At 59.0% G+C, this 22,307-nt stretch overlaps 1 protein-coding gene across 4 annotated transcripts in view; it reads left to right on the top strand.

The window, feature by feature from the left end:
• MTCL2 (microtubule crosslinking factor 2) overlaps nt 1-15,811 on the top strand; it is a 36,202-nt gene extending 20,391 nt beyond the window's left edge. The window contains exons 5-15 of one of the 4 annotated variants that reach the window (XM_062588843.1): nt 1,971-3,206; nt 4,438-4,563; nt 6,058-6,183; nt 6,621-6,851; nt 7,573-7,680; nt 8,123-8,290; nt 10,173-10,424; nt 10,606-10,677; nt 11,203-11,273; nt 11,694-13,137; nt 13,507-15,811. In XM_062588843.1, coding sequence (XP_062444827.1) covers nt 1,971-3,206; nt 4,438-4,563; nt 6,058-6,183; nt 6,621-6,851; nt 7,573-7,680; nt 8,123-8,290; nt 10,173-10,424; nt 10,606-10,677; nt 11,203-11,273; nt 11,694-13,137; nt 13,507-13,656 — 3,984 coding nt within the window. In that variant the 3' untranslated portion in view covers nt 13,657-15,811. The remainder of the gene's footprint in view (nt 1-1,970; nt 3,207-4,437; nt 4,564-6,057; nt 6,184-6,620; nt 6,852-7,572; nt 7,681-8,122; nt 8,291-10,172; nt 10,425-10,605; nt 10,678-11,202; nt 11,274-11,693; nt 13,138-13,506) is intronic. The other 3 variants (XM_062588842.1, XM_062588845.1, XM_062588844.1) reach the window with 3 other exon arrangements.
• Nucleotides 15,812-22,307: the final 6,496 nt, after the last annotated feature.

Raw genomic sequence — 22,307 nt, 5'->3', positions numbered from 1 at the left:
CGTTCCAGCTCTTGCTGTATTGAGTGCTAGAGGAGCACGTGTGCAGCTGGTGACCTCCTGGACTAAGACCAAACCCACCTCCAGTGGTCCCATGAAAGAGACCTCACCCCTGACACCCGTTACCACCCTGGTGGGCTCATTAAGCAGCCCTGGAAGGCTGCAGAGTAAAGAGCAGCTCCTGGGCTTTGGGCAGTATGACCGTGGGCATGGCTGGTGGGTGCTGATGTGAGTGTGGATGGCCTGGTATCTGGAGGGGTCAGAGGTCTGGAGGTATCTGGAGGGGGGTCTGCAACCCCCCCGGGAGAGCCCTCACTGAAGCAGAGCAGTCCCAGGGAAGCTTGTTTCTCCCAGCCAAGAAAACAGGAAAGGAAATGAGCTCAGGGAGATCTGCAACCAAGAGGCTCTTTGTGCGAGCTCGTGTGCCTGGGAAGAAAGCGCCCCGGAGCGCCCGAGGGGCCACGAAGGAGATCGCCAGATCGCACAGCTTCCTAACGGTTCTGCTTGGGAAAGTCAGCTGCTGCTGCGCTTAACGGCCGAGCGCAGGGATGCCTCTGCTCCCTCCCGCGCCTGGACCGGCTCCAGCTCCCTCGGCGCTCCCGCGCGGGGCGCCGGCCCCTCTCCGGCCTGCGCTCGCTCCGAGGCAGGAGCCGAAGCAGGAGCGCGTCTCGCCGAGGGCCGACGCAGCCTCCCCTCGGCGCTCAGCGCGCCCGTGCTCGGAGCACTCGAATGACCTCGCGGCACGGGAAGCCGCAAGCTGGACGTCAGGAAATCCTTCTGCCTCCAGAAACCTTTCCGAAGCTGAGAAACGGTCTCCCTGGGCAAATAGCTGAAATCCTTGTTGCTAAATTTAAAATCAGGCTGAACAAAACCCTGGAAAACAGACTTGAGCATTAAAAGGGGCTTGGGAAGGGGCTGCCGAACCTTCTGGGGTTGTTTTGGCTCCGTTTCCCATCCTCTGACGTGCGGAGGCTGCGGCAGAAAGGGCAGCTGTTGGAAAAGCAGGGGCTGGGCCAGGGGTGGGACTTTGGGGATCTGCCAGCAGAAACCCCAGCCCTTCTTTTAAAACACGCTCCAGCCGTTTCATTTGTGGACGAGCGTGATACTCGTGCCTGTGGCCGTTAAGGATCCGTGCAGCTGCCCGGCGGCGCTGCGCGAGGCCCTGGGCCGCCTGTCCCGGCGCCCCGCGGGTCCCCGGCCGAACGCGGCAGACGTGGAGCAGACAGGATGCGTGCGCGGAGCCCCTGGGAGAGCGCAAATAGGATGTGCTGCTCCGTCCTCGGATAATTGCTTGGGGCTCGGGCGGGAGGAGCGAGCCCCTAGGAGGGGTTTGTCGTATCCGCAGTAACGCGAATCATTTCGGCGCTTGCCAGGTTTGGGGAGGAAACGTGTTTGAGGCTTTTATTTTCCTCCTTGGAGCCTGACAGCTTTCCCTCCCCTCGCTCCCCCCTCCCCACGTGCTTACGCCTTGCTGCAGTGACGAGGGAGGTGTAGTCAGAGTGCGCCATGAGGCTCGTGCCAGCACTGGGCTCTGTCCCTAGCTCGCCGGTGGCCCCTTGCCATGCTTTTGGGGCCTGGCTTTGGGCCTCTGGGCACTTCCACGCTGCTGCTTCTTTGGAAGCTTCTAGGATGAACTTCAAATTTGAGGGGGCAAATTCTGCCCCTCGGTTGGAGGCTGCAGTTCCCCCTGGCTTGACCAGTTTGCTGAGCTGTCAAGGGCCACTGGGGTGTAAGGGCAATGTCTCCAAGCAGAAGGTCCCATGGGTGCAGGGGCCATCAGCACCTGGGCAGAGCCTGGTTATGTGCTCCTGCCTCCTGGGCTCACTCAGCTGGCCAGGGCCGAAATAGCACTTGGGCTGTGTCAAGAGCTCATAGCTCTGGCACTGAGCAGAAGAGCACCCAACCTGCTAGGACTGAGCGGGTGTGGCCTGTCAGACTGTGTTTTTTAATGCCTGTGCCCTCTTCATTCCCAGGAGGACAGTGCAGACCTGAAGTGTCAGCTGCATTTCGCAAAGGAGGAGTCGGCCCTGATGTGCAAGAAGCTGACTAAGCTGGCCAAAGAGAACGATAGCATGAAGGAGGAGCTGGTTAAATACAGATCCTTGTACGGGGACCTTGACAGCTCCCTGTCCATAGAGGAGCTGGCCGACTCTCCCCACTCCCGGGAGGCTGAACTCAAAGTCCATCTGAAGCTTGTGGAGGAAGAAGCCAATATCTTGAGCCGGAGGATAGTTGAACTGGAGGTTGAAAACCGTGGGTTGCGGGCAGAGATGGATGACATGAAGGGCCAGGGGGACAAAGAGCTGATCGGGCAGGACATCCGGTTCTTGTCATCCTCCTTGAACTGCGGGGACTCTGGGGAGAGCCTTGTGGAGCTGAGACGGCACCTGCAGTTTGTGGAGGAGGAGGCCGACCTGCTGAGGCGGTCACTGATGGAGCTGGAGGATCAGAACAAGCTCCTCATGAACGAGCTGAACAAGTACAAGTCGGACCATGACCTGGACATCACGTTGTCAGAGGACAGCTGCTCAGTGATCAGCGAGCCATCCCAGGAGGAGCTGGCCACGGCCAAGGTGCAGATCAGTGAACTGAGCGGCAAGGTGAAGAAGCTTCAGTATGAGAACCGCGTGCTGCTTTCCAACCTCCAGCGCTGTGACCTAGCCTCCTGCCAGACCACCAGACCCATGCTGGAGACTGATGCCGAGGCTGGAGACTCTGCACAGTGTGTTCCCACTGAGCTCTGGAGGGATGGGCCCATTGGCGGGGAGAACGATACCCAGGAAAGGGCACCTGGCAGCGGGAAGGCTCCAGACAGCAGCCCCACCAAGCTGCTCAAGTCCAAGGACTTTGAGACCCTTCTGGGCATCCGGGATCAAGCAGCGGTTGTCAGCAAAGCGATTGATGTCTTGATTTCGGACGCTAATGGCTTCACGTCCAACCTCAAGTTGTACCTGGACAATGAGTGTGTGGGTGGGATGCTGAGTGAGACGGTGGATAACAGCAGTGAGAGCCCCAGCGACTCCAAGCTGATGAACGTTCTCATTATGAGGCTTGGTGTCCTGCAGCAAGACCTGGGCTGCTTCATGAGGAAGGTGGATCACCTCGCTGACTGCCTTAAAGAGCAGACAGACTCTTTCCCCTTCTCCGGCCCTAGCAGCCAGGACTCCACCAAAGAGGCACTGCAGAAGGAGCACAGCTCCGACTTCCAGGTACGATTTTTTTCCCATGTCACTGCAGTTCCCTTGCAGAAGTTATTGCTTTATTTGCCACACTGTTTCCCCTGCTTTGACAAAACAAAACCTGACCTGTAACATAACCTCCCTTGTGCCTCTCTAGAGCAAAACCCAAACTAACACTCAACTTGCTGCATGCTAGTGGAACCAAGGACAAGATAGGACTCTGCTCCAACAGAGTGTGCGTAGGACAGAAGGTGAAGGGCCTGAGCTGGGCCATGGGGAAGGCTGGATTGGGGCATTAGCGCTTCCAGACACAGAGCCTGTGTTGATTGCTGTGCCACAGCAATGGGTTCGCAAATGCAGTCCTACCTCAGCACTTGTGACCTTTCCAGGGGCCGGCGGTTTGGCTGCCCGCCCCAATCCGTGCGCCAGCAGGCACCAGGCTCCTAGCAGAACCAAACATCTCCAGGCAGGCTCTGAAGCTCTTCCCTTATCTTGGATTGACCACTGGTTCACAAGACCAGCTGGGAGAGAAGAGAGAAGCATGCAGGACCTGGAAGGCATCCCAGATTGCAAAGCCAAGGTAACAGCCCCAGGGGAAGGAAACTGCAGCCCCCTGCAATATATGCTGAGGAGAGAGTTCTCAGACAAAATAATTTGTAGAGCAAAGATACAAAAGCAAATTTGGGTCTAATGATGAGCATTTTTGAAGCAATGGAGAGCAGCTAGTGCCCCGCTTCCCAGCCTGCTCTCCTGAAGTGGCCAGCTCCTGCCTGGATATGCATCCTGTTTGGGACCTGGCCCTGGAGGAGAAAGCAAGGCTCAGTCCCTGGGCCAGGAGGTGCCGATGCGGGGCGCAGGGCACGCTCACGCTGCGGCACGGTTGGGGGCAGGCCCCTTTCTGGAGCACACTCGCTTGTTCAGAGTTCTATTTTTCTGCATGCTGCTGGACCACAGTCCCACCAGCCCCAGGTCCCAGTCTCCCCCAGTCACTGCATGGCACCATAACTGGTGTTTGCACATTTTTTCCCTCTCTCTCTCTTTTTTCCCCTCCCCAAACAACCCAGGCCACGTGTCTCCTCATCCTGTGTTTCCTTTTGGTTTCCACATTGTCTCCCGCCATGGTGATGAAGCTCCTTCTCCTCATCATCCTTTTTGTTGTCTTGTAGTTCTTTACTGTTTCAGAGACCCATTGTTTTGTTTTCTGGCTTTCTTTTTTTCCCGCTCTTTTGGTTTGTTCTCATTAACTTGCCCACGCATGCAGCAGCCTGATTTTAGGGACACCGACCCTTACCGCATCACCCACACCAAGGACATGGACCCCAGTGCCACACATCCCCGGAGCTACAAAACCTGCCGACCTGATGAGAATGACTCCTATGCCACCGAGGTATGTGGCTCCCAGGGTGGCTGGGGGGTGGCTGTGTCCTAGCTGGGCACAGGGCAATGCAGGAGCACATCTTCCCATGTGGGGCCAGCAGGGTATGGGGCAGCAGGGTTGGGGTCCCAAGTTAGTGCCATGGAAAGTAGCGAGTCCTCCTTGGACTGGGCTGGCTGGTGCTGTGGGAATGAGGCTTTCCCAGCATCCATGTGAGGTCTGTGCTCCCAGCAGAGGCTGAAAATGCCAGTGGGGCAACCAGCCTGAACAGTTCATGGCTGTTGCTTCTTGATTTATCACCTGGTACTGCTGAGAAGAGTTTAATTTCCTTTAAAGGAGTTGCAGGCTGCTAGACGTAGCCATCTCTTTTGTAAATTAAGTCAATCCAGCTCCATCTGCTTCTTATACTGTGCCCCAGGGCCCTGACCATCTCAATCACCTTTCTCCGAGTCCCCTCTAGTTTCTCTACATCCCTCTTGAAAGGAAGACACAAAACTGTACACAGCAGTCCAGGTGTAGCCCTACCAGCATCTGCTCTAAGTATTTGTCAAATGTTTTTTTCAGCTGCTGAGGGGGGTGGGGTGCAGGAGAGCTGGGGATAAGCCTTCAGACCCCAGTGTGGCTGCGAGCACAGTTTTTTTGAGATGTGTTTGGATTAAGGGTCAGCAAGGATCCATCTGACCATTCAATTGCCTGCTGCTAGCACCACGCGTTAGGTGGTTGGTGCTGGACCTGGCAGAGAGGTCTCTCATTTCACCTTGCCCTGCATTTCACAGCAGAGACAAGCAGGCAGTTGGCAGATCAGTTTTTGAAGAAGTCTCCTCTGTTTTGGTTGGAAAAATAATTTACTGCAGGCTTGCTTGGCAGAAGAAAACCATGGGCCTGTAGCTAAGGTATTCTGGCCCTTCTGCTTTGCCTCAGGCAGTCCAAGCCCTGACTCTTGGACCAAACAGACTCCTCAGAGAAAACTTTAGTGTTTGTCCCCTGGTGCTCCAGCCTAGTCCCTCTCAGGCTGGAGGCTTTGCAGTTCAACCCCATTATTTTATCTAATGAGCAGGAGGCCAGGCTCCCAGGTGATGGGTCATTCCCATATGGGTAGAATGGATTCTGCACAAAGCGGAGGGGAGAGGCACCCGTTGCCCACAGGCCCCATGGTGGGTAGGCTCAGGCTCCTGTGCACGAGAGCTTCCCCCAGGCCCAGTCCTGGGCTCCAGACTGCAGGAATGAGTCTTGATCTTTCCCTGAGCACTTGAAGCCCAAATTCTTCTTCTGGAAGCCATCTCACTTCAGCCTTAGCGTGATGGAGGGCCTGGCAGGAAAGTGGGCAGGCACACGACACTGCCTGCTCTGTGCTGCAGGCACGATGAGTGAGACATGGGGAAATGGACTAAACTCTTGTGGCACACACCCACCACCAACCTTCTGTGGCCTCCTGGCCCTGCCCTGTGGCCATGTGTGGGGTGGGAGGGTGAGTGCAAACTCACTGTGTCCTTCTTACTGTTGCAGATGAAGGAGCTACAATTGGTGCTGGCGGAAGCCAATGAGAGCCTGCGGGGCATGCAGGAGCAACTCTCTCAGGAGCGGCAGCTGAGGAAGGACGAGGTGGAAGACTTCTCCCAGAAAATCTGCCAGGTGAGTGGGCAGCAGCCCTAGCCCCTACAGCCCCGCAAGACAGGTCCCAGCAGGCATGGCCATGCCACCACCATGCACCTGAGCTCTGTGACTCCCTTGGGGATCCAGCCATCATCTAGGTTAACACTTGGCTTATCCCATCCCCAAGGCATGCAGGGGCCAAGGGCACCTCTCCTTGCATGGAGGCATGCAGCCATGCAATCTTCCCCCCACGATGTTGCCTTGATTGGCTTCAGGGCTCTGCTTTCCTTGGGTTAGAGCAGCTGCCAGGGCATAAAATATGGAGCACTGCTCCAGGCTCAGCCCTTGCCAGCCAAAATCCTTGGGAGGCAACAAACCATCCCTGCCCAAAGCGCCCTCCGCAAAGTCACGTCTCCTAGCAGCAGTTGCAAGTGATAGGCTGAGGCCCTGGCTGCTCAGTCACATCTCTCCTACAGCTGAAGGAAGACCATCAGAAAGCTCTCCTGAGGCGAGAGTTTGAGCTGCAGAGCCTGAACCTTCAGAGGCGGCTGGAGCAGAAGTTCTGGAGCCAGGAGAAGAACCTCCTGGTGCAGGAGTCACAGCAGTTCAAGCAGAACTTCCTCCTGCTCTTCATGAAGCTCAAGTGGTTCCTAAAGCGCTGGCGCCAGGGCAAGACTGTGCACAGCGAGGGCGATGACTTCCTGGAGGTACTGTGGGCAGAGCGAGCTCTGTGCTGTCCGGGTAGGGGCGGTTGGGCACGGCGGGGCAGGGGGCCGTGCGGTGCGCTCAGCTCCTGCCGAGGAGGGAATCTCGCTGCTTTTTCTCTGCGATGCTGCCGGGCATCCTTGGGGACCTGCCCAGCTCCGTGTTTGTGCCTTGTGCCAAGGCAGCTGCTTGGCACGTGTGCCAGTGCCATCCGTGCCCACCAGGGAAGCCTGCCCAGCACCTGCTTGCCCCGTGCCTGGGCTCCTACCAGCTCTCCTTTTGGCCGCAACCGAGCGTGGAGCTGGAGGGAGCAAACCTCCGCACAGCCCCTGCCGCGTCTGCGCAGCAGTGGCCTGTGTCTGAGGCCAGCAAACAACAACCCCTTTATGGGCTGCCCTTGGTTACAGCTAGGAGATGACTCCACTGCTGGCACATGACTGAGGTCTGCTGCTGGGTGCGGAGGAGCGGGGGGCACTAGGATGGGGGTAGGCAGTTGCTCTGCTGTCTGCCACGTCCCTGGCCCAAAGATTTAGCCCAGAACGTCCCCAGTCGGCTCCGAGCCCTACAGCCTGCTCGCTCCTGCTCTGTGCAGAGCCGGCCTTGGTGTCTGGTGTGGACCTCCCTGTCACCCTCCCACATGCTGCTGAGCCCCAGCGTGCCCCAGCGGGGCAGGACCGAGCTGGGGCTGTGCTCAGCGGCCTCGCTGGGCCGTCTGTCTTGCAGGTGAACAGCATGAAGGAGCTGTACCTGCTGATCGAGGAGGAAGAGCTCGCCCCGCAGCAGCAAGCGGATAACAAGACGTGCGCCAGAGACGCCTGGACCCCCAACACGGTGAGCGGGGGTCCCCACGGGCCTTGCCTGGCGGGGCACGCTGTGTCCCCAAGATGGAGCGGGGCAGGCGGGATCCTTTGCGCCTCCGCCACGGCTGCGTGGCACGTGGTGCCGCATGGCGTCTTCCCACCCGTGCCCTGGGGGCGGATGCGGCTGTGACGCACCGGTGCCGGGATGTGGCCCTTGGAAGAGGGCCACGAGTGTGGGCTGGGTGCAGAGCACCCTTTCTGGGTAGGCTGGGGGATCGAGCACCCAGCCCGGGGGCTGCGCTGCCCAGCGTGGGCCCCTCTCCGGGGGGGAGGCAGCGAGGGAGGCAGAGCCTCACACGGGGCCCCCGAGGTCCCGGCCGTGCCAGGGCGCCGGGTGCTGCTCCCCACCTGCCCCTCTCAGCGTTTGGGCCCAGTGTCCCGCGTTCACCCCCGCGTCCCCTCCCCGCCGGCAGCCCAACGAGTGCGTCAAGACGCTCGCGGACATGAAGGTGATCCTGAAGGAGCTGTGCACGGAGCTGCGCGAGGAGCGCCGGGGCGCCAACGAGCTGCAGCAGCAGTTCACCAAGGCCAAGGCCGCCTGGGAGATGGAGCGCGCCGAGCTCAAGTGTCACATCGCCCAAGTAAGAGCGAGCGGGACGGGGCTCGGGGTCGCCGTTGGCCGGGGGGCTGCCTGCGATGGGCGCCGAAGGGCGCGGGGGGGCCGAGGAGGAAGGGATGGCGTTGCGGGAATGGCGACGAGCCGCCGCGCTGCCGGGCGCGTTTCCGTAGCAACGGGGCTGCCTCGAAGATCTTGACTGCCGGAGCAGAGGACGCGCTTTGTCGCTGCGCGGGGCTGGGCCCGGCGGGAGAGCAGAGCGGCGAGGTGGGCGCCTCGGCCGATCCCTTTCCTTCCTGGCCAGCGGGGAACCGGACGGCCGCGCTGGCACCTCCGTGTGCCCCGGGCAGGCGCTTGGAGCTCGGCTCTCCGTGGGTCACAGCGGGGGTCGGTGGTCTGCACCCATCCAAAGGGGCCGTGGGGCTGCACCAAGCCACGGGAGACCTCTGAACGCAGAGGGGTGGCTCTGCCCTGCTGCTCAGGGCCGGAGGTGGCGATTGCTCAGCTGGCTGCGGGGGGCCTGCCCGGAGCTACAGCCCCATGGGATGGGCCCGTGCGGCCCCCGGGCCCTTTCAGCCCTGCCCTCGGCGTGCTGGGACTCGCGGGGGCTCCGAGTGCTTCCGGCTCCCTCGTGCCCCACTGGCGGCAGCGACCGGTGGGCATGCAGCGGCGACTCCCCAAGCCACTCGCCGCAGCGGGCGCCGGTGCTTCTGGAGGAGTTTATCTGGGGGCAGCTCAGCGGTGTCCTCGGTTCCCCTCCCTGCTTGCACCTGGAGGTTTCCTGGCTGGTCGTGGAGCAGCGTCCTCGCAGACGGCTCTGCCTTTCCTCGGAGAGACGAGCAGAAGGTCTCTGCCCCTCTCCGAGGGGCCCGGAGCAGGGCAGGGTGGGGTAGGAGGGCCCTTCAGCCGATGTCCAGCTGGGTGCCCATCTGTTGGGCCATCTGACACGTGCGTGGTGGCAGGACGGGCTAGATTGGGCTCAGATGTGCCCATGAGTGAGCTGTCCTGTGTGACAGGACCTCCTTGTTGGAGGTGCTATGAGAGCTCCTTGCTCCACCACACCTCTCTGTAATGCAGCCCACAGCTAGCAGTGCCAAACATGCTCTCCAGCTCCACTTCCCAGCACCACTGGAGGAAGTGGCATCCCCACAGCTGCTCAAACCTTCCACTCCTTTCTATAGTTGTTCTGAGAGAGTAGGACGTGAGCATGGCAGGGTATTGCTCTGCATTGGCATGTTGCCTTGCAGCTATGGCCAACTGCCTCTCCAGCCATCACAGGCTCCTGGCTTTGAGAAGCTGGAGTTGGTTTTTGGGCTGGCCTGAGGCCTCTCACACACCCCAGCTTGTTGGTATCCATGATGGCTGTTGAGGGCAGCTGCGGACGTCAGCACGGCCCCTTGGTGGAAATAATCTCTCCTTGCTATGGGAAGCTCAGAAGTAACTTCCCTGCACCTGCATTGCTGCTGGGCTGGCCAGAGGTTTAAGATGTCCCTTTCTTGCCTAGGCCCTGTCTCCATGCAGTGCCTCCTTAAAATGCTCCTGTCCTCTCCCATGCATGAGCCACTGCTTTGAGGGAACTTGGGTCATTTTGAGGGACCAGCCCTGGGAACTGGGATGTCCACAGCTGAAGCACAGTCTGCCCATTTGCCGTTGGTGTCCTGCGCAGTGCTTGAACTCTGAGTCCCTGATAGCCAACAACATGCCAAGGACAAGGTGGAACACAAGATGTGAGAGAACGTGTGCTGTGCCGGTTGCTAGCATCCCGCATTGGTGCTTGTCAGAGTGGGGACATGTTCCCAGCCTTCCACAATCCTTTCCTGGGAGCAGCAAGCCTGTTGCACAACCCCTGAGATCCCTGCATGGAAGCAGTCCTGGGGATTTATCTGCTCATCCTCATGTCCTTACAGCTGGAGTCAAAGGCAGGCAAAGGGATTGCAGAGCGAGCGCTGCCGGACTGGAAGGTGGCGTTGAAGAGGGAGCGAGAGGAGCACCAGCATCTCCTGGCTGAGTCCTACAGCGCTGTCATGGACCTCACCAAGCAGCTCCAGATCAGTGAGAAAAACTGGAACCAGGAGAAGGTGGAGCTGCTGGCCCGGTTCAAGGAAGAGCAACAGCAGGCAGAGCAGCAAGCTAAGGACCTGCAGAACAAAATCAACCAGGTATGGGATCTACTGCATACGCACACGTGCTCTAGCCTCTGCTGCTTAACCCCTATGCGTGCCCCAAGAGCATATAGATGGTCTTGGAGCATGCACAAGGTGCAAGTGGCAACTGCACTGCTCGCTCAGAGAGGCATGCAGCTGTGCCTTACACGTGTCAAGTGACCGGCACGTTCTCCAGTTGCAGAAAGGAGCCAACCCGTGGGCTTTGAAGCACTCTGAAATGGAGAAGCATGGCAGCAACTGGAAAGAGGTGGGCAAGAGAGGGCTGAGGGGTGGGCGAGAGCAGGCTGCCTGGCCCCATGGCTGCTTCTCGGGGTACAGCTCACCCTGTCTGCACTGGGGCGCAGTGCAGCCTGCTCAGGTGCCTTGTGTTACGCTAGCGTACAGAGCTTTGTTTGTATGTTTTGGTATGCTGAAAGGCAGGTGGAGCTGGCATGTGCCCAAATAATCACTGCTTTGAACAGCAAACAGTCTCCTGGCTGTGGTTGTAGGGGACATGCCAAGAATTAGAAGAAGATAGTAGAGAAGGTGGCTTATCCTGCCTTCCCAAGCGCTGGGGGCTTCAGTAGCATCCCTGGGCGTAAAAAGAGATGGTTTATAACAGTTGCAGACAAAGGGAGTTCCTTGTAGCCATGGGAATAGGTTGTAGGGCCATGGCATGCAGGGGAAGGAGCTACTGCTTGGAGAGGAGCAGGGTGCAGCCCCTGTTCTGGCACATCTGCGTATTTTGGTCCTGGGAGTGCTGATGCCAGAGCTTTCTTTTGTGTCCTCCTAGGCTCTCAATGAAAAAATCACAGACAAAGAGACAATCTCTGAAGCAGAAGCCAAGGGAACCAACTTAAAAAGGTGAGAGAGCTGTGCCTGTTGCAGAAAGCACCTAGTTGTTCTCCAGAGCCTGGAGCAGGCTCCGAGGGGCTGAGCCGGGATGTCCATGGGCTCAGCAGCTCTGCAAGCCTGGGCTGAGGTACCCACTTCTCACCATTGTAATGCAGAGAGGCCTGCAGGCCTGGCCAGGTGCAGGACCAGGGTGAGGATGGCTGACAGGGTGGAGAGAGGGAAGACTGCCATACTGGTCTGGACTGTGGTGCTCCTTGTGATGGAGAGCTCCTATTGCCCCCTGAGGGTGCCCAGGAGGGATCCCGTTGGGATAGTCATCAGCTCCTTGATGCCTTAAGCAGCACCTTACCCTGCCACCCTGTCCCGCAGCCAGCAGCCTAGCTGCCTTGCCAGGCATCTTGTGATCCCTGTCCTCTTTTCTCCTCTCAGGACAAAGTCTGTTTCCTCCATGTCAGAGTTTGAAAGCTTGCTCGACTGTTCTCCCTATCTCCCGGGAAAGACCACTCCAGGGCTAGTCGACCATTCCCGAGGCAAAAAGGCATCTCCAGCTGCACAGCTGCTGCCCAACAGCATCCGGGACAGCGCTGGCATTCCTCCCCCAAACTGTACATATGTGAATATTGAGCAACCTGCCCCCGACAGCCTGGCCAAAGAGAAGCTGGGCATCTCCTCTTGGGACTACTCCCGGGCAAGCAACCTCTCTGGGCATGACCCATCCCAGAAGCAAATGCAGAGGAGCTACACGGCACCTGACAAGACGGGCATCCGTATCTACTACAGCCCCCCTGTGGTCCGAAGGCTGGAGGCACCTCTGGTCCACAACAAGGAGGGGAAGATTATGATTGAACCTGGTTTCTTGTTTACAATGGCCAAGCCGAAAGAGCCAGAGGAGTCAGACAGCGCCGAGAACACTTACAGCCAGTGGCTGTGCAACTTCTCCAAGCAGCACCGAGAGCTGCTGGACAGTGGCGCCGTGGAGAGCACAGTGTCCCCTGTTCCCCGGTTCCCATCCTCCCTGCATGACCTGGAGATCTCTGGCAACATGAGCGATGACATGAAGGAGATCACCAACTGCGTGCGGCAGGCCATCCGCTCGAGCTCACTGGAGAGGAAGGTGAAAAGCACTTCCAGCCAAACAGTGGGGCTGGCAAACGTGGGGACCCAGACCATCCAGACGGTGAGTGTTGGCCTGCAGACGGACCTGCCCCGGAGCAGCATGCACAGCAAGAGCTGGTCCCCACGCAGCTCCTCCCTCATGTCTGTGCGCAGCAAGCAGATCTCGTCCTCTCTGGATAAGGTCCACTCCAGGATTGAGCGGCCATGCTGTTCCCCAAAATACGGTTCCCCAAAACTCCAGAGAAGGTCTTCCTCCAAGCTGGATGCCACCAAGGACAGGAGCCTCTGGAACCTCCACCAGAGCAAGCAAAATGGGTCTGCATGGGCTCGGTCCACAACGACTAGGGATAGCCCCGTCCTCAGCAACATCAACGATGGCTTGTCCAGCTTGTTCAGCGTGGTGGAGCACTCCGGCAGCACAGAGTCCATCTGGAAACCAGGCTGCCCGGAAAGCAGGACCAAGCCTGAACCCCCCAAGTATGGCATTGTGCAGGAGTTCTTCAGGAATGTCTGTGGGAGGGCGCAGAGCCCCACGGCCACTGCAGAGAAGAAAGAGACCAACAATGAGGAGGGCAACAAGAAACCAGAACACCCCATTGCTGCCACCTACCACCAGGCCGAAAACATCTCCCGCATCTTGAACAAGAAAGTCCTCAAGCAAAACAGCTGTGAGGACCCAAAGCCATTGTCTCCAGGCCAAGGGAGTAAGGACACAACCCCACGGGACCCAGACCTCATCTCGGCTATAGCCAGCGAGGTAACAGCTCTTACTTTGTCCTCACTGTGGCATCGTGTCCTAGGGCAGGGCTGGCATCTGGATGCCGCCTGAGACCCAGAGGATGTTACCTCCTGCCCAGGGCGAGATGTGGGCTGCTTTGGTGGACGGCTCGGTGCCTTGCTGGGGCAGCCTGGCAGTAACCGCAGCGCAGGCTCTGCTCCGTCGGGGGGACCTTGAGTCCCTCTGAGTGGCCAGAGGTGCAGCCTGGCTCCCAGAGCAGGATTAGGGCGCGCTGGCCACGCTCCAGGCTCTCCCGCAGTGCCGATGGGAGGCTCCCTGGACCCACCTGCCCTGGCGGTGGCTCCTGGCTGCGCAGCCCCTCTAATCCGCCCGCTTTTCTCTTCGCAGGACACAGCGTGTGACTGCAGCTCCCAGTCCCTCACCTCGTGCTTCTCCCGGCCATCCCGCTCCGCTGTCCGCCACTCGCCCTCCAAGTGCAAACTACACCCCTCCGAGCCCAGCAGGGCCGAGGAGAAGCTGGGGCCCTCCAGTGAGTGAGGGCGGAGGGACCGGGCTACGCAGTGCGTCTGCTTCCCGCTGTCCTGCCCGCAGAGCGCCCTTCCCGACTGCCGCTGCCGCCCGGGCACCGGCCGCGGCCCGAGAGCCCGCGCGCGGCCCCGCGGCCCCTCTCAGAGACAGGGGCGCCCACATCTGTCTCCTAACTGTTCCCTCGCCCGCGGGGATGCTTAAGAAGCAGATGTCGCGCTCTGGCGAGCCGGGCGACGGAGGCTCCCGGGCGCGGAGGGCTGTCGCGCCGGGGGAGCCGCTCGGGCTGAGGAGCCGCGCGGCGAGGCTCGCCGCTCCCGCCGGGGAGCGCGCGGGCAGCGGGGGAGAGCCGGCCCCGGGGCGCTGCGCCTCGGGGCCTCTGCCCGGGTGAGCGTGAGCCGTTCCCGGGTGCCGGCTGCGGGCTCCCGGGGAAGAGCCGCCCCGGAGCAGCCTGCGGAAAGCCAGCTGAGAACCCACCGCGCCGAGGACTCCCTAGCCCTGGCCCGCGGCTCGCGAGGGCCCCGCGGAGGGGGAGCAAACGGGGGCGGCTGTGCGAGAAAACGCCGCCGTGACACTGCTAACGTAGGTAGCGGCAGGGCCGGTGGGAAAAGCCCTGCGGGGCCTGCTGTATAAAGTGGATGGATGTCCGTGCGATGCCGCTGTCTGTGTCGCCTCCCGGGCCGGGCAGCGCGGCTGCGGGGGCGGAGGGCGCTGGCTCCACGCTCCGCCGGCTGCAGGCAGCGCCGGCTGCAGCCCCCGGCGCGTCCCTGCCCGGCCGCGATTGCCGCGCGGTTGCATCAGCCCGCTGCCGCTTGCCGCACGTGCTTCCTCGGGCCGGAAGGAGCAGCGGGGAGGATCCCCAAGATCACCCGGAGGCCGGGCTCCGTCCCGTCTCCTCCCCGGCCGGCGTCCTGCTCCAGCCGTGGCCTGGCCGGCTGGGGGGCTGCGGTCATCCTTCCCTGCCGGGGCAGCCCCCGGCTCCTCCGGCTCCAGCCCCAGAGAGCCGGCAGCGCCGGGGCAGGACGAGGCCAGAGCTCGGCTGGGGCAGGAGTGACAGCCGCTGGGTGCACGGGACGGGGCGCATGTGTGCGTGCCTGTGTGCGTGTGTGCACATCTGCACAGCTCGGGAGGGAGATCTGCGTGCGTGTGCTCACCACCCCGCCGTGCCAGCGCAGGGCTGGCACGCGCTCGCCCTGCCTGTGCACTGTAGCTCCCGCGCAGTGTTTCGGCATGCCCTCCGGGCTGCTCGCCTCCATGGGCTGTTACCCAGCTCCCGGGGCGCGTGCCGTGGCTAGCAGAGGCGTTCGTGCACGGTGCGGACGAGAGCTGGCCGGGGCTGGCCCGGGCGCGCACCGGGGTCCGCTCTACTGGGAGCAGCAGGGCACCCACCTCCCTTCCTGGAGCCACTTTTAATTACTTGCCCATCCAAGTGCTGCAGATACGTATTCCTCCCCTCTTTTCCCCTGTTTTTGGCCGTGCCCATCTCCAGACAGCCTGCAATGTAAAGCTAAGTGCATTTTAAAAATAACAAAAAGGAGCTAAATTGGAGAAACCAATTGGATTAAGAGATTACAGGCTGGGAGGCTGCAGCTTCAACCGCAGTCTCTGCCATGCAGCGTTTGGTAGCCACGAAAAACAAGCCTTACGGAGGGAGAGCCAGGAAGGGAGGAGGCGCAGCCCCCGCGGCGGTGCAGGGCTCGCCATCTGGAAACAACACACAGCTGTGAAAGGTGCTAGTGAAGCCCCGTTACCTGCCTGCAGCTCACCCAGCTGCTTCCCCTGCTCCGTTTCGGAGGGGTGCAAGGCACCTGGCAGCAGCATTGGACCTGGGGAAGGCCAAGCCCGCGGGGCTTGCAGTGGGACGGCTTGCTCTGGGGGGCTCTGGGCATTGCTGTCATTGCATCTTGCAGCTTCGCTTCAGGAGCGATCTTGCTGCTGAAGCTGCTGCCCCCTCCCGTCCGGCTGCACCGTGCCCGCAGCAGGCAGGCTGCACGCGAGCACCGCTGCCACGTCGCAGCCTCCGTCAGCGTCGCAGCGACGGCCGGTCGCTGCCGGGGGCTCGGGACGCGGCGGCGCTGGCCGGCGCCCGGCGGGCTCAGCACAAACTTGCCTTTTCCTCCGGCGGGCGCCTGGCCGACCCGGCGAGCCCCCGGGCGCGCGGGCCACGCGCTGCCCGCCCTCACCAGCAGCCCAGGCGGCAGACGGGGCCCGCGGGCGCCCGCGGGCGGCAGGCAGGTCGGGCTCCCCGTGCCCGGGGAGGCGCAGCGGTAACGCGGGCATCTCTCCTGCTGTACATAGTTCCTTTCGGGGTGCTTTTTAGCATTTTCATTGATAACTCGGGTTTGTTTGGGTTGTATTTTTTTTGTTTTGTTTTGTTTTTTGTTTTCTTAAGACTCTCTATTTTGGAATGTGGTTTCTCATTTTTACAACTGCCTTTTAATTATTTGTAATACCAGTCGGTTCTGTCTTACTCTGTAAATAGCGGTGCTGGGCGTTCGGCCGGGGAGCGGCGAGCGCTGCAGGGCTGGGGGACGGGGGCTGAGCCGGGCCAGAGGTGCCGCGAGCTGCTTTGGCCGAGCCCCGGGGCGGAAAGCGCGCCTGACCCGAGGGCGGCTCCTTCAGCCGAGCCCTGCCCTCCGCCGCAGCCCGGCTTGCCGTGGCCCCTCTCCGCTGGCGCAGCGCCCAGGTCGCATGACGGGCGCTCCCGCCCCGACGACGGGCCCCCGTCCCGCGCCGCGCCGCTGTGACGTGCCCTCCGGCCCCGGCGCTCCCCTATCGCCCGGCTTCCTTCCCTCGCCAGCCTGGCTGTCCTCGTCCCCGTTCCTCCTGTGCTGGCCCCCACGCTCCCTCCCCGCGCTGCACCGTGCCACCAGCCAGGCTCCCTTTCCTCACCCGCGGGTCCTCGGCCTTGTCTCCCTGGGCCGCAGGCCGTGCCGCCCTGCGTGGCACTGCTGTCGCTGCTCCTCGGTGCCCTTGGTGCTGCTGGTGCTTCTTGCTCCTCCCAGGTGCCACCGCCATCCCATCCCACTCGGCTGCACGTTCCCATCTCTCGCCCACCTCTCTGTCCTCATCGCTGCCCCTGCCGTCCTGCCCTTTTGCCCCTCACCAGTGGCAGATCTGAGCTGCCTCCAGGCTCTCTACATTAGACTCTCCCTCTGCCAGATCCTCCATCACCCACCGCCTCCCATCGCTCCTTTCTGAGTTCCTCCATTCCTCACGGTCTCCATCCCTCCTTCCTGTGCTGCTCTCTTGGTTGCTGTGTCCTATCCCTCCCTGACCTGCTCTTCCATCACCCACGTCCCATTCCTCCTTCCTCTGCTCCTCCAAGGTCCACCTTACATGGTTCCTTCCTGTGCTCTTCCATCACCCACCACCTCCCATCCCTCCTGAGTTCCACGCCCATATCTTCATTCCTCACTGTCTCCATCTCTCCTTTCTGTGCTCCTCCCTTGCTTGTCATGTCCCATCCCTCCCTGGCCTGCTCCTCCATCACCCATATCCCATCCGTCCTTCCTCTGCTCCTCCAAAGCCCACCTTCTCTGCTTCCTTTCTCTTTTACTCCATTGTCCGCCACCTCCCATCCCTCCTTCCTTTGTTCCTCCATCACCCACCAGCTCCCATTCCTCCTGAGTTCCTCCATCACCCTCCCTGTTTTCCTCTTCCATCATCACTCACCATCTCACATCCCTCCATCCTCTCCTCCTCCATTGCCCACTACATCCCATCCCTTCCTGCTCTCCCCCTCCATCACCCACCATGATTCATCCCTTCTTCCTGTGCTCCTCCATCACCCACTATGGCCCATCTCTCCTTCTGCTGCTCTATTGCCCAACACCACCCTACTGCCCACCACCTTCCATCCCGCCTATGCTCTTCCATCACCTACCATGACCCATACCCACTTCAGTGTGGTGGTTCAATGAAATGCTCTCCAGAGGTCCCTTCCAATCTCAGTCATTCTGTGTGATCCCTCCCTCCTGTGCTCTTTCATCACCCATCATGTTTTATCCCTCCTGTGCTCTTCCCTAGTCCACCATATCCCAGCCCTTCCTTCCCTACTTCCCCCTCTCTCACCATGTCTCTATCCCTTCCTCTTCTGCATCAGCCACCGCCTCCCATTCCTTCCTCCCTCCTCTCCTCCATCGTCCACCACCTCCTGTCCCTCCTTCCTGTGCTCCTCCCTTGCTTGTCACATCCCATCCCTCCCTGACCTGCTCCTCCATCACCACCATGTCCCACCCCTCCTCCATTGCTTACCATGTCCCATCTCTGCATCTCTTCCTCCTGTACCCACCCCTTCCATCCTTCTCTCCTGTGCTCTTCCATTACCCACTACCTCCCATCCCTCCTTCCTGTCTTCCACCATCACTCACCACCTCTCATCCCTCTTTTGTCTACTGCATGGCCCATGACCTATCTCTCTGTCTTCTTTTCCATTGCCTACCACATCCCATCCCTCCTTCTTGTGCTCCTCCATCACTCACAGCCTCCCATCTTTCCATCCTCTCCTCTTCTATCACCCACCACATCCCATTGCTCCTTCCTGTAGTCCTCTATCACCCACAACCTTCTGTCCTTCCTTCCTCTGCTCCTCCATGGCCCACCACCTCTCATCCCTCTGTCTTCTCCTCCTCCATGGCCCACCACCTCTCATCCCTCTGTCTTCTCCATTGCCCCCCCCACATCTCATTCCTCTTCCTTGTCTCCTCACTCACCACATTCTCTCTCTCCTTCCACTGCTCTTCCATCACCCACAAGGTCCAATCCCTCCATCCTCTCTTTCTCCAATGCCCACCACATCCCATCGCTCCCTCCTGCGCTCCTCCATCACCCATCTCTCCATTGCTCCATTCTTTCCTCCTCCATCACCCATCTCATCCCTCCCTCCTGTGCTCCTCCATCGCCCACCACATCCCATCCCTCTCCTGTGCTCCTCCATTGCCCATCACATCCCTCCCTCCCTCCTGTGCTCCTCCATCGCCCACCACATCCCATCTCTCTCCTGTGCTCCTCCATTGCCCATCACATCCCTCCCTCCCTCCTGTGCTCCTCCATCGCCCACCACATCCCATCTCTCTCCTGTGCTCCTCCATTGCCCATCACATCCCTCCCTCCCTCCTGTGCTCCTCCATCGCCCACCACATCCCATCTCTCTCCTGTGCTCCTCCATTGCCCATCACATCCCTCCCTCCCTCCTGTGCTCCTCCATCGCCCACCACATCCCATCTCTCTCCTGTGCTCCTCCATTGCCCATCACATCCCTCCCTCCCTTCTGTGCTCCTCCATCACCCACCACATCCTGTCTCCCTCCTGTGTTCCTGTATTTCCCGCTATGTCCCACTCCTCCTTATCCTTGTCCATCTCACCATCCCCTCATCTATTCCTCCTCCATCTCGATCCCATCCCTTCCATCCTCATCCTGCTTTATCTTCAGCTTTCTTTTCCTTCTTCTGTTCTTCCAGCTGTCATCTCACTATCCCTTCTCATCTTCCATCAGCTCCCACCATTCCCTCATCCCTCATCTTCCTCTACATTTTACACTCTCCCTATCTTTTCTCTTCCTCCAATCAACACTGCAACTCTGTAACCTCTACCACTTCTCATTTTCTCCCCGTTTTCTTCATCCTCTTCTATCTATTCTCTTTCTTACCCTCTTCATCCTTCTCTACTTCCCTCCATCTGAAAATCCATCCTCACCTCCCACCATTGCCCTGTCCCTCTAGCTGCAAACATCTTCAAATCTTTCTTCACCTTTGTCTCCCTCCCACCATTTCCAATCACTTCACGTCCTCATGCACTTCCCATCTCCCACCCATCTTCATCTTTTCCTGTCTACCATCTCATCTCTCCTCTTCTTTCTCCATTTCCCCATACCTTCTTGTCCTCCTTCACTTGCTGTCATCTCATATTTTATTATCATCCTCTTCCATCCACCCTGATTTCACCAAACTTCTTCATCCTCCGCCGTCTCCCACCATTCCTCATCCTTCCCTATGCCCCAGTATCTCTCACTATTGGGCTGTTCCTCATCATCATCCACTTCCCACCTTCTGCTCATTCTTCTTTTGCCTCCAAGCTTGCGCTGTCTCTCTTTTCATCCTCCTGCACTTTCCACCATTTTCCATCCCTCCTTGTCCTTCTCCGTCTCTTACCAACTCCTCATCCCTCCTTTTCTTCCTCCATTTCAGTCTCCTACTCCTTCTTGTCTTCTGCCACCTTCCATCATCTCCCCATCCCTCCTGTCATTGTCCTTCACTTGTCATCATTTCCCCAACATTCTTCAACCTTTTCCACCTCCCACCATTCCCCATCCCTCTTTATGCTCTATCACCTCTACCTCCTCATCTTTAGCCTCTCATGACCTTCCCAGCCCTCCTCAGTGTTCTCTGCCTCCCACCATCTCCCTGTTCCTCCTCATAATTCTCCCCATCCCTCCTTATCCTCCAAGTATCGCACCTACCTCCTATATTTCCTGCTCACCCCTTCTCCTTTTCTATCTTCCTGGTCTATAGCTGTCCTACCTCACCTCACATCTCCCTCTCTCACCTCTCTTTCATTCTCCTTCACCTCCCAACTTTATCCCTCACCTCCCATCTCCCAGCCTGCCCTCTTACTATCCTTCCTGTCCTCCATCCTCCCTGTACTCTCTTACTCCCAGCATGTCTGAATCCTGCTGTTATTATCTCCTTCTCCCCGTGCTTTGTATCTCATCTCTTACCAACCCAGTAAAGCCACCTCCAGCCCAACCATTTTGCAAGCTGAAAAGTCCCGATCTGTTGGAGATGAGACTATGAGGGCTAGGTTAGATAAAGAACCAGGCCCCCATCCCATCCCCATTGCTCAGGGCTCTTTTTTTAGCAGAAGCAATTGCCACAGTTTGCAAGTTGGGAGATTCATGTTGGAAACCAGGAAACACTTCTTGCTGGAGGTGGTGTAGCTGGAACTGGTCACCAGAGAAGTAGAAAGATCTCTGCCCTTGGAAGGTTTCAAAATTTGGCTAGACAAAGTCAACGGTACCCTGATCTAGCAACAGGTCTTTTGGAGCAAGGAGCTGGACCAGAGCCCCTGTGGTCCTTTCTAACATGCACATCTGTGCAAGCTCTGTGGAAGACTTCTCCAAGAAGTGGAGGATTTTGGAGTGGGGCAAGAAAGGCCAGACATGAAAGGCCATCCGGCAGCTGCTTGTGCAGCTTGAGCAGGACCATCCTGTGCTGCTCAAGCAGGACCATCCCATGCTACTCAAGTAGGACCATCCCATCCTGCTCAAGCAGGATCACCTATGCTACTGGAGCAGGATCAACCCGTGCTCTGTGAACAGGACCATCTCACGCTGCTTGAGAAGCATGAGCCAGGCCAAAGGGGTTTCCTGAAAGACTGCCACGTCACAGGCCTGAGCCATGAGGTATCCCTGAGATAACATCTCAGACCCTAGAGCAAGGACCTTTGCATCATCTTCATTTTGCTTCCCTTGGGCTGGGGCCGTGCAGGGACATGGCCATCCGCTTCCAACATCCTTATGGCTACACCAGGGCATGAGGCTACTGGTGCTACTGCCAAGGAGAGGATGAGCCTCCTCTCCATCCCACAAGAGCCTTGTGCCCTGAGGGACCTGCATGCAGGGCCCATTCAGAGCATTCCACATCAATGGCGCACAAGGGCCAGCTGGCCTCTTCTGAGTATTGGAGGCTCTCAGCCATCCCACAGAGGGTCTCCCGCCCCTTTCCGTGTTGGTTTATATAAGGGACTGTCCCACTGCAGTACCAGCAGGGACAGGGTGGCCTGTGTCTTGACAGGGTGTGTGGGGGGGGTGACATTTGTAAAGTGTTCCCATCTAAATGCCTTCCTGACTGGTGATTTTGGGGGAGGGGTCGAGGGAATTTGCTACCTGTGTTAGAAACTAGCTGAACTTAGGTGTCTCGCCAAGCTGGATTTCTTATTCCAAATGTTCAAACTGTTGTATATTGTACTGGGATTTTTACATTGAATTATTGTAGAAAACAAAAATCTAAACCAAGTCTGTTAAAAATAAACATTAAAAAAACTCTATGAAAAAAAAACAATCCAAGATTGTCTCTAAGTCCTCTTTTTTTACCGCAGACCTCGCCTCGCTGCTACCACAGACCCTGCCTTGCTGGCACCGCGGGCCTGCGCGGCTGGCAGCTCATCGGCAGAGGGCACGCCGGTCCCGTCTCCCCACGCGGGCTGCGGCCGGCCGCGCTGCCGGAGGCGTGAGCAGCGGGAGCCCGCCGAGCTCCGCTGCTCCGCAGGGACCGCGGCCCCTGGCCCGCCGGGGGTTTCTCCACCCCGGTTATCTGCTGCTGCTCAGTAAAATCAGGGACAAAAGGAGATGACTGTGTTTATGGATGTGCAAAGATACCTTCTGAAGCTTTGGGACACCCACAAAGCCGCACGCCAAAATCAGTTATTAAGACCTAAGTTCTCTAAGAAGCTGCTGATCAAGGTGCCATCTCTCATCCGCCTCCCAAGCCTTGTTTCCCTTTGCAGCCCAGGCCCCCGCTGAATGTCTTACCGCCCCTGCTTCTTCCTCCAGGAGGAGAGCAGCAGCAGCTGGTAGAGCCCAAGTAAACAAATGAGCTGCTGCGAGAGGCGAGTGCATCTTTATAAGGGTAATTGGCCTCATCTAGGAGACAGACAGGCGTTTT

The sequence above is a fragment of the Rhea pennata genome, chromosome 16 (assembly GCF_028389875.1).
Source record: "Rhea pennata isolate bPtePen1 chromosome 16, bPtePen1.pri, whole genome shotgun sequence".
In the NCBI taxonomy this organism is placed as follows: Eukaryota; Metazoa; Chordata; class Aves; order Rheiformes; family Rheidae; genus Rhea; species Rhea pennata.
This window is presented reverse-complemented; position numbering and strand designations above follow the sequence as displayed.